We start from the raw sequence: 10,576 nt of genomic DNA, 5'->3' as shown, positions 1-10,576 counted from the left end.
TGGTTGACAGTATCCTCCTTCGACGCATGTCTATTGCATTAGACATATCACTCAAAATTTCATGTGGGAGATCAAAGACAAAATATTATGGAAAAAGGTTGTCAACACAAGGTACGCATTAACAGAATCTTCCTTCAAACACTACCGCAGAGACATCAAATTGTCAAACGCAGATGCAATAAGGTGAATCGACAATATTCTATTAGAGAAGTGAACTAGGGCATACAACAACTGCCAACGATGGGGCCACATGACAACAAATCTTGTGGAATCAATGAACTCTGTCTTCAAAGGCATGTGAAACCTACCAATAATTGCTTTAATGCAAGCAACCTATTTTAGGCTAGGGGAGATGTTTGAGATCATATGTTCCAAATGGAGTTCAGTGTTACAATATGGGCAGTTGTTCAGTGATGCTTCAATGAAATTCGTTAAAGAAGAAGCTGCCAAAGCTAACAAACATGTGGTCACAATGTTTGACCGTACTAAAGGTTGGTACAGTGTTACTGAGTCAATGAATCACAGTGAAGATATTCTGAGGGGACATTATCGAGTGGAACTAGGTAGAGGTTGGTGCGACTGTGGAAAATTCCAAGCCTTTCGAATGCCCTACTCTCATGTCATAGCGGCATGTTCAAAGGTTCGACAAGATCCTTCCAAATTACTATCCGCCATTTACAAAGTCATAAACCTATGCAATATTTACAAAATTAGCTTTTCGATGGTAGCAAAAGAGGATTATTGGCCTGCATATCATAGGGACATACTCTGGCACAATGAAATAATGCGAAGAAATAAAAAGGGCCGCCTAAACAGCACCCGTATTCGAACCAAAATGGATAAGACGAACAAAATGGTTAGATTATGTAGCTCATGTCACCATCCCGGTCATAATCGTATAAATTTTCCCAGTGTTAGACTAAGTACAACAACATAATTTTAATTGTAACCCTTTTGCTTTATATTTAAAACAACATTCATTTAATAAATATTATAAGATTCAGTTACAAAAACTTGAAAACAACAATTAAATAACAACACAAACAACAACAACAAATAAAATAACATTATAAACAAATACAACACATAAACAACATAACTAAGCGATTACAACCATCAAAACAATTTTGTGAGAAGTATACATCATCATGTGAACGTCTATGTCAGTTTTAACATCCATCTAAAAATGAACTTCTCCATTTTGGTTGAACGTGATATCAAACCATTGAATTCTTCTGATCTTTTCATCCCTTGCAATGTCTCTGTCTAACTAATGGTTCAAGGCCCTGTTAAGATGTTCGAACGTATCTACATTCAAAAGTCAGATCTTCATCGGAGACTGCATTGCTGAAAAAAAATTAAATATGCATTTCTCTTGTAAATATAATGACACATATATGAATATGAAAACATTTTAAAGAAAAATGGAAGGAGATAGTAAGAAGATGTGTGAAAAATTATAGGAGGGTCATGCTGGATTTATAGACAGATTGCAGGAGCAGTAGCCATATTGGACTATGCATGCGCCGTTGCAGGTGACACATACACATGCATGCGCCACTCCTTATGGTGCTATGGGCCTGGATGCGTCAATGCATGTGGCGCCTATGAATAAGATTTTCATTGGATGCACTAATGCACTTGACGCCTATGAATAAGATTTTCATTGGATGCGCTAATGCACTTGGTGCCTTTGTTACAAGGTTTTTGAAAAAATAGTTATTTTGATAAATATTTTCTAACAATGATTATTTTGAAAATTTAATTAAAAAATTTAATTATTTTAAAAAAATAATTCAATTTGTATCTGTTGGGAGTCATATCACCAGCATAAATAAGAAATTTAAAAGTATTACAAAATTGACAATAGCAAATAGCATACTTATTGAGCAGGGTAACAATGACCTTTATAGACATTTGGTTACCTATGCAAAAAAATCATGATATCTTCATCATAAAGAGTATGAGAGGGAACAAAACTATTTCTAAAATCTTTAATAAGATTGACATGACAAAATTATTATTGTAAGAAAATTATATATAATTTTAATTAAAGTAATATTCATTTTGTTTTTAAAACTTTCTATTTTTAATTTGTATTTAAAACTAGTTATTAATGGTTCTTTTTATTTATTTAATAATTAACTATTTTTAATATATTTTTTTTTGGAAAAATTGTTTTCTTTTTATTTTGAAAAAAAAGCATATTTTATATTTTTACAAAACGACTTTTTTATTTTTGAAATAAATTTTTTTTTGAAAAAAATTGAATTTTTTATTTTCAAGAAAAAACGAATTTTTAGTTTTCGATAAAAAGAATTTTTTTATTTAAAACAAATTGGTTTTTGAAAATCTTTAGATTTTTTTTTTTAAGAAAATCACTTTTTACTATTGTTTTTTAGTAAAAAAATCCATGTTTTGATTTTTTTAAATTTTTTTTTTTATTTCCAAAAAAATTGTTTTTTATTTTCAAAAAAAGATCAATTTTTTAAATAAAAAATAATTTTCTATTTTTTAAAATAATATGTTTTTTCTGAAAATATCTATAGTGATTTTTTCCTTAAAAATAATTGTTTTAAAATGAAAAAAAATCATATTTTTATCAAAATAAATTAAATTTAATGAAAAAAAAACCAAAATATTTATTTCAAACAAATTAAATTTTAAATCCCTTATTTAGCTTCCTATAAAATAAAATATAGATCTAAAAATAAGGGACAAAGAAAAAGAAATTTTGCATTTATTAATGGTCTTAGAAAGATGGATTAAGTAGAAAGTCTAATTATTGGAGTTTTATCCTATAGATTTTTTTGACAGGTTTTAGTTTTATAGAAAAATCATAACCAAAAGCACTCAAGGTGATGATGATCTTGAACCTTATATTTATTTCTGTTTCATTAAAAAATAATATGTGATTTGATTGAGTTCGAATAACTCATAAAAATTATAATATAAATTAATAATTTAGATTTATTTTTGGATATCCATTCTATAATTATAAATAGAATATGAATTATGTAAAAAAAATTATAAAAATAAATAAATCAAACTAATAAATATTATTAAAATAGTAAATTAATAAAATATATCATACTTATAATAAATAAATAACACATCATCACATAGATGCATCCAAAAACACATTACTTATAGGAAATCAAACACATATGATGTTAAAAAGTTTAATGGTTAAATATGAGTTGATTTGGAAAAAACGGATTGATTCAATACATTCGGGAGTAGTAACAATATGAGTTGATCCGAAAAATGGATTGATTCAATGTTTAAACCTTGAACTCATTGTCACTTACAAACATCTAGAAACTATGAATAAAATGATTTAATAGAGATTATAAATAAAAATAATAATTACAACCTCATAAAAATAATACAAATTCTTGATTAAAATAGTCTATTGATCTATATAATTTAGCTAATTTTTTATTTTAATTCTTTTTCATCTAAATCTTTATATTTTACTTTTTAGGTTGATTTTAATTCCTAAAATTAACATATTACAGTAAAATAATTTTATTTTAGGGTCTAAAACTAATATAAAAATGAGATATAGAAACTAAAAAAATTATAGAAATAATAACAAAAAACTCATTAACTTAGAGAAGCCAAAAAAAAAGTATTTAAGCTTAAATTATTTTTAACATATAGAAATAACATCAAATTAACTTATAATCCAAAAGATATAAATTTTGGAAAAGGGCAATTGTGACCAAAAGTAGAAAACAAATATTCTGAAAATTCCCGCCTATATAAAGCTACATACTCTCATTCTCATTCCTCATTCTTACTCTTAACAATGTCAAACCAGATTCAATTCTTCCATCTCAACACTGGAGCCAAGATCCCTTCCGTCGGTTTGGGAACTTGGCAGTCTGATCCTGGTGTCGTCGGTCAAGCCATTGAAATCGCCATCAAGGCCGGTTACCGTCACATTGATGGTTCTCCAATCTATGGCAATGAGAAGGAGGTACTTTGTTTATTTTCTCAGTGTTTATGCAATTTTACGCGTCGGAAAAATGATTCATTGATTTTTTTCTCTTGCAGATTGGATCTACTTTGAAAAAACTATTTGATGATGGCTTAGTGAAACGTGAAGATTTGTGGATTACCTCAAAACTCTGGTTTGTTTATAAACATATTATTATTCTAGATTTTGTAATTAATGATGATGGTGGTAGAACCTAAAGATTTAATCAGATAAACTGCATGCATTGCAGGAATACTGAGCATGCTCCGGAAGATGTACCTCTAGCATTGGAGAGAACTTTGAGAGACTTACAACTTGATTATGTTGATCTGTATCTTGTATGTTGATTATATCAAAAATTAACAGTTTAATAGTTTATTTAAGAAATGATTTATTGATCGGTGATCGATGATTGATGATTGATGATTGATGATTCTTCCTTTTCAGATCCACTGGCCTGTTGCAATGAAGAAAGAATCGGAAATGAAGAAAGAATCAGTAGGTTTCAATTCTGAAAATATCTTAGAACCTAACATTTCTAGCGCGGCATCTTCAGGTAACAATCCTCAAAATCTTGTGCAACCTAACCTTGCCAGCACATGGAGGGCGATGGAAGCACTCTATGACTCAGGCAAGGCGCGAGCTATAGGTGTAAGCAATTTCTCCGTCAAGAAGTTAGGGGATTTGCTGGAGGTTGCTCGCGTTCCTCCTGCTGTTAATCAAGTCGAGTGTCATCCTTCATGGAGACAAGACAAGCTGAAGGATTTCTGCAACTCCAAAGGTGTTCATTTCTCTGTAAGTTCCCAAATATTGAAGCCTTCATGTTTGTTGAAAGTTCAAACATGAAATGAACCTTTTTAAGTTTTACTCTTTTTAATGTTTAGGGATATTCACCTTTGGGTTCTCCTGCTTGGCTTAAAAGTAGTGTCCTTAACCATCCAACTCTGACTGCGATTGCGGAGAAACTAGGCAAGAGTCCTGCACAGGTAGCTCTACGTTGGGGATTGCAAGCAGGTCATAGTGTGCTTCCCAAAAGTGCAAATGAAACAAGGATAAAAGAAAATCTTGATGTTTTTGACTGGTCTATACCTGAAGACTTGTTTGCTAAATTTTCTGAGATTGAACAAGTAAGTATTTATAAGAAAATATTTATTTATTTTAGATTGACTTATATGTAGTTTAAACACATTAATTTTTTAAATTTTTTAATGAATCTAAAAAAATAAACTTTTTCTATAGTACCGATGAATTGCTTTTTCTATAAATCTAAAAAGATTTTTTTTTATATTAAGGATCAGAAATAATATTTAATATGCATGATTTTATGACGATGATTATCATTCTTGCAGACAAGATTACTTAGGATGGATGTATTTGTTCATGAAAATTATGGTGGCTACAAAACCGTTGAAGAACTTTGGGATGGGGAGATTTAAGCAGCTAGCTCTTGGATGGAATAAGAGAATGCTTTTGTTTTTGTGTTAAGTTCATATGCATAATAAATTTCATACTTTCACTGTAACTTCATCCATTATAGTTGTTGAGACAATAAATATGAGCTATTTATAATAAAATTAATAAAAGAAAATGTTACACTTATTTTTCATAATTATTTTTACAATTTTGTCTATTTATGTGGTTGTGTGTATTGTATTACAATCCTACATATTACTTAAGCTTTCTCTATATCCAAATGCTCTTTAGTAGAATCTCACTTAGTATGATAAAATCAAAGAGAATAGGCATTAGGTACATAATCAAATAAATAGGTGGATTCGGAGGCAGATTCATGGTCGGCATTAATATTTCCATTATTCAAACTAGATCCGGTTAAATTAGATTTTTCTAGTCAATTTTGGGTCGGGTTCGGATTGGTACTCGCGAATACGAATTATGTTGTCATGTCTAAAAGAGAAAAAAGATGATGCATTACATTGTCAACCAATGACAATCATATATTCCGCCAAATCAGAATAAAAAATTTAATTACTTATATGACATGACAAAATATTTTCTTATTGAATAATATTGTAAAATCTTTTTATACTCTCAATGCATCTCCATTAAACTTTAGAAACAAATTACAAAAAAGGTAAAACTTTGAAAGTCGATTTATCAACGTGGGTATAATTTTTAATTATTGTAGTTGGTTTTAAAATAGTTGTCACCTTTATATGTAGGTATAATTCTTAAGATTTAAATACTTGTCACCAATTAATTTATATATATATATATATATATATATATATATATATATATATATATATATATATATATATATATATATATATATATATATATATAATTTCAATAGTTAATAGAAATAAATTAAATTATGATATAAAATTAAATAAAAGAAATTAATATATATGATATTTTTGCTTTAAAAGTTGTCTATTTTTAAGGAAAAGTGAAATTATCATTTGATTCATTACCATTAACAATTGAAATATATATATATATATATATATATATATATATATATATATATATATATATATATATATATATATATATATATATATATATATATATATATATATATATATATATATATATATGAATTAGTTGGGTTCAACCCCTCTTGAGACTAAAATTTTGATTTTTTGTCTTTTAAGATTTAACACCAAACAATAAAATAATAATAAAAAAGTTTACACCCCTAATCACTATTATAAGTAAAAAAAAGTTTTTTTAGATTTATTGAATAAATGATAACTATTATATATCGGATATATCAATTATTCCATGAACCTAAAAAAATTATTGTTTATAATAGTGATCAGATGGTGTAGGTTGATTTTATAGAAAATGAAAAAAAAAACTAAGCAATTTCACGTCATCAACGTTAGCCACGTCACCTTTTTTGTAACGAATGATTGACCTCAAAGACTAAAATCAAATAGAATTCAACATTTAAAATTTTTATTAAAAAGAAATATAAGAATGAAAAACAAAAATACGTCAACTTAACTGAACAAAAATCTATTTAAGCCAATTATAAATTATTGTCATTATATTTTAAATAGTTATTATCATTATGGGATTGAGTTTATTAGAAAACAAGAAATTATTCTTCCTTTTCTTGAACATTTGCATACCAAAGAAACACATTAAATTTTAAATATAACATTTTTTCCCTTCCAATAATCTAAATATCTTCTTAAAAATTTAAACGAAAATACATATTTGGATTTTATAATCTGAAGTACACATAAGTTGGCAGGTGTGGCAAGTGAAACTTTTGTCACGTGATATTTTTATTTTCGAAGTGGCTTAGTATTGTCTTTTCTCAATAAATAGGTATCTTTGTTGTTTTAATTACATATCACCATTTTTTCCTTGTTATATTTGATGAAACTTTTGATGTCTCTCATTTATCATACATATTGTTCTTTTTACCTCTTCTTTATGAATATGAGAATGATATGGTGATCAATGGAGGGTTGATAAACAATATGTTTCACAAAAAAAACGCCCAAATTGTATTCTCATTGTAAATTTTGGGAATAGTTTCATTTGCTGATCGAAAATGATATGAGATAAAATATGATTTTAAACGATATTTCAGTGATCTATTTTTCATTTCTCATATTTTGTGTTAGATAGGAAATTTCAAATAGGGGGAATTTAAAATTTTAAACATTTGCGAAGGTTTTTTCTATTGCTGCTTGTTTTCCAAAATTTGCACATTGTGGTCTATTTTTCATTTCTCATATTTTGTGTTAGATAGAAAATTTCAAATAGGGGGAATTTAAAATTTTAAACATTTGCGAAGGTTTTTTCTATTGCTGCTTATTTTCCAAAATTTGCACATTGTGGTGGTTTTATATGTTCGACGAAACTACAATAATGGTCACGTTTCAAACTATAGAATTTATGGTGCCTCAGGATTTAGATGTTGGTCCATTAAATCCCTAGAGGTTACTTCCCCTATATGATTAGGTTCTCACTTGTCAGACGCATGACGCCTAGAAGGATGACATACATAATGTCACATAAGCTTTCCTTACTGACTAAGACTCGCTTGAGAATAAGAAATTGATATTGAATGACTCAAGAGATTAACTCTTAGCTTGATCTTATTTACATTAAGAATATCACAATGAAAATTTCTTCATTAAGGGAGATAAATAAATACACAATAAATCATAATGAATACATATCAATCCTAATAATTATACAAAAATCATAACATATCTCAACCAAATCATATTATATCTCAACACTCCCCTCAAGTTGGATCATATAGATTGTAGGCATCAAGCTTGTCACATATATAAGTTATTATTGGTCCTTGAAAGACTTTTGTTAAAAGGTTAGCCAATTGATCATTATAACTAACAAATAAAGTAGCAATCTCACCAAACACAATCTTCTCACGATTAAAGGGACAATCAATCTCAATATACTTAATATTAACTTATGAAAAATTGGATTAGATGCAATATGTAAAGTTGCTTAATTATCACAAATGAGACTCATATTGACTATTTTACAAAAGTGTAACTCTTAGAGAAGATGTTTGAGCCATATGAGCTCCTGGGTAATAAGTGTCCTAACTCGATATTCAGCTTAAATATTGGGTCTGGTGATGATATTTTGCTTTTTACTTTTTCATGAAATTATTTTTTTACCAATAAGAACACAATACCCATATGTGAATCGCCTATTAGAGGGGCATCCATCCCAATCAGCATATGTGCAAGCAACGATATATGAATTACCTTTGTCTTTGTAAACGAGACATTTTCTAAGAGCTCTTTTAATGTACCTCAAGATTCGAACCACAACATCCCAATGACTATCATCGGGAGAGTTCAAAAATTGACTCATTACACTAGCAACATGTGTCATATATGTCCTTGTCATGGTTAAATAATCTAGCTTCCCAACTAACCTCTTATACCTTCTGTGATCTTAAAAAGACTCTTCGTGATCTGGTAGGAGTTTCAATTATCTTACAATCTAGAATACCAATTTCTTCTAAGATATCCAAAGCATATTTTCTTTGTAAAATAACAATTTCTATCTTAGAATGAGCTACCTCAATGGAAATAAAATACTACAATCTTCCTAGATCTTTTACCTGAAAGTGGTGGACAAAGTGTTGTTTAAGTCCCATGATTCCATCATGATGATCACCTATAATGACTACATTATCAACATACACAGCCATATAAATACATTTGTCAGAGGAGTATTCATAAAACACATAGTGGTCAGCTTCACTTCGAATCATTCCATATTATAGAAACATACTACAAATTATCCCAAACCATGTTCGAGACGATTATTTGAGACCATACAAGGCTTTGTGAATATGGTAGACATACCCACGACACTCCCCATGTGCAACAAAATCAAGTGGTTGCTACAAATAAACTTCTTCTTCCAAATTTCCATGAAGAAATGCATTATTTATGTCTAATTGATACAATGACCAAAGGCACATGGCAACCATAAAGAAAAAAAGAGAGGAATATAAGCCATTTTGGCCACAGGTGAGAAGGTGTTATTATAATCAAGACCAAAAGTATAAGTATAACCTTTAATCACGAATATAGAGTGGGTTGGGGCTTATTTTGGATAACGAAAATGACATTTTATTAATCAAGTACCCTGCCGTGAGGACATCATCCCCCATAATTTTTAGGCAACTTAGCATGGATAAGTAGAGTATGTGATATTTCAATTATATAATGGTGCTTACATTCAGCAATACCATTTTGTTGAGTGGTATAAGGATAAAATAATAGGTGTTTACTCCATTCTCAACCATAAAAGAATTAGAAAACTTCTGAAAAATACTCTTTTGCATTATCACTGAGCAAAATGTGAATAGAACAACCAAGTTTATTTTTGAATTTCCTTAAAAAAATTAAAAGACAATAAATAGTTTGTATCTATCCTTTAGTAGGTAGATCCACGTAGTCGTGTACCTAGAAAATTCATTAATAAAGGTAACCAAATTACTATGTCCTATAACTAAATTGAATCAACATTATTACAAATATACTCATTTTACCTCAAACGTGAAATAGATTAAACATCGATTACAAATGCGAGGTAACGAAGGACGTCATGAAAATTTGCCACTTTATCCCCCGATCATTGCAAAACTGAGGGGTAAAGTGTTCTTCTCCCGAGTTTGATCCCCAACTTATGCATTTTTATTATTTTTCAAAACTGGATGATGCGCCCCACATTTCTTCTCGGTTATTTGAGAAACTGAGGTAATAGAGTTGTATTATTACCTTGGTTTAAATTAATAATCAAGGGGGAAATATTGTTATTTTTTTCTAGATTTTGGTTTGAAATTGTATTATAGGACCATATTTTTGCCATTTATGAAACAAATACATTATTACATAATCATATTTTGTTTGAGAAATGAGAAAAAGGTACAAAGCATAACAAAGCTTTCATAAATGGTCAAAATAGGCTTATGCTCACTCAACAACATTTTTTCACTCATCCGGGGTAATGTTTCCTTGATAAGACTTTTGTGAATGGTCAAGTAAGGTTAAACTTCTATAACATTATTCAATATATACAAATTTTCTTGAAGAACTACATCTCGGTAAAATA

General features: G+C 28.8%; 1 protein-coding gene across 1 annotated transcript; it reads left to right on the top strand.

The window, feature by feature from the left end:
* Positions 1 to 3,779: 3,779 nt before the first annotated feature.
* LOC127105400 (NADPH-dependent aldo-keto reductase, chloroplastic) lies at positions 3,780 to 5,584 on the top strand. Its single transcript, XM_051042583.1, has 6 exons — positions 3,780 to 3,985; positions 4,063 to 4,139; positions 4,236 to 4,323; positions 4,433 to 4,780; positions 4,870 to 5,112; positions 5,335 to 5,584. The coding sequence occupies exons 1-6, from the start codon at positions 3,815 to 3,817 to the stop codon at positions 5,419 to 5,421; spliced, it is 1,014 nt and encodes a 337-aa protein (XP_050898540.1). The 5' UTR covers positions 3,780 to 3,814; the 3' UTR covers positions 5,422 to 5,584.
* The last annotated feature ends 4,992 nt before the right edge of the window (positions 5,585 to 10,576 follow it).

Source organism: Lathyrus oleraceus, chromosome 7 (assembly GCF_024323335.1).
Source record: "Lathyrus oleraceus cultivar Zhongwan6 chromosome 7, CAAS_Psat_ZW6_1.0, whole genome shotgun sequence".
NCBI classification, from domain to species: domain Eukaryota; kingdom Viridiplantae; phylum Streptophyta; class Magnoliopsida; order Fabales; family Fabaceae; genus Lathyrus; species Lathyrus oleraceus.
This window is presented reverse-complemented; position numbering and strand designations above follow the sequence as displayed.

What these genes read in the sequence shown, in the direction of transcription:
- LOC127105400 (XM_051042583.1), top strand. Translation starts at nt 3,815, where the DNA reads ATGTCAAACCAGATTCAATTCTTCCATCTCAACACTGGAGCCAAGATC. An exon ending in ATTATGTTGATCTGTATCTT is followed by an intron (nt 4,324 to 4,432) that starts GTATGTTGATTA and finishes CTTCCTTTTCAG; the next exon opens with ATCCACTGGCCTGTTGCAAT. An exon ending in CCAAAGGTGTTCATTTCTCT is followed by an intron (nt 4,781 to 4,869) that starts GTAAGTTCCCAA and finishes TTTAATGTTTAG; the next exon opens with GGATATTCACCTTTGGGTTC.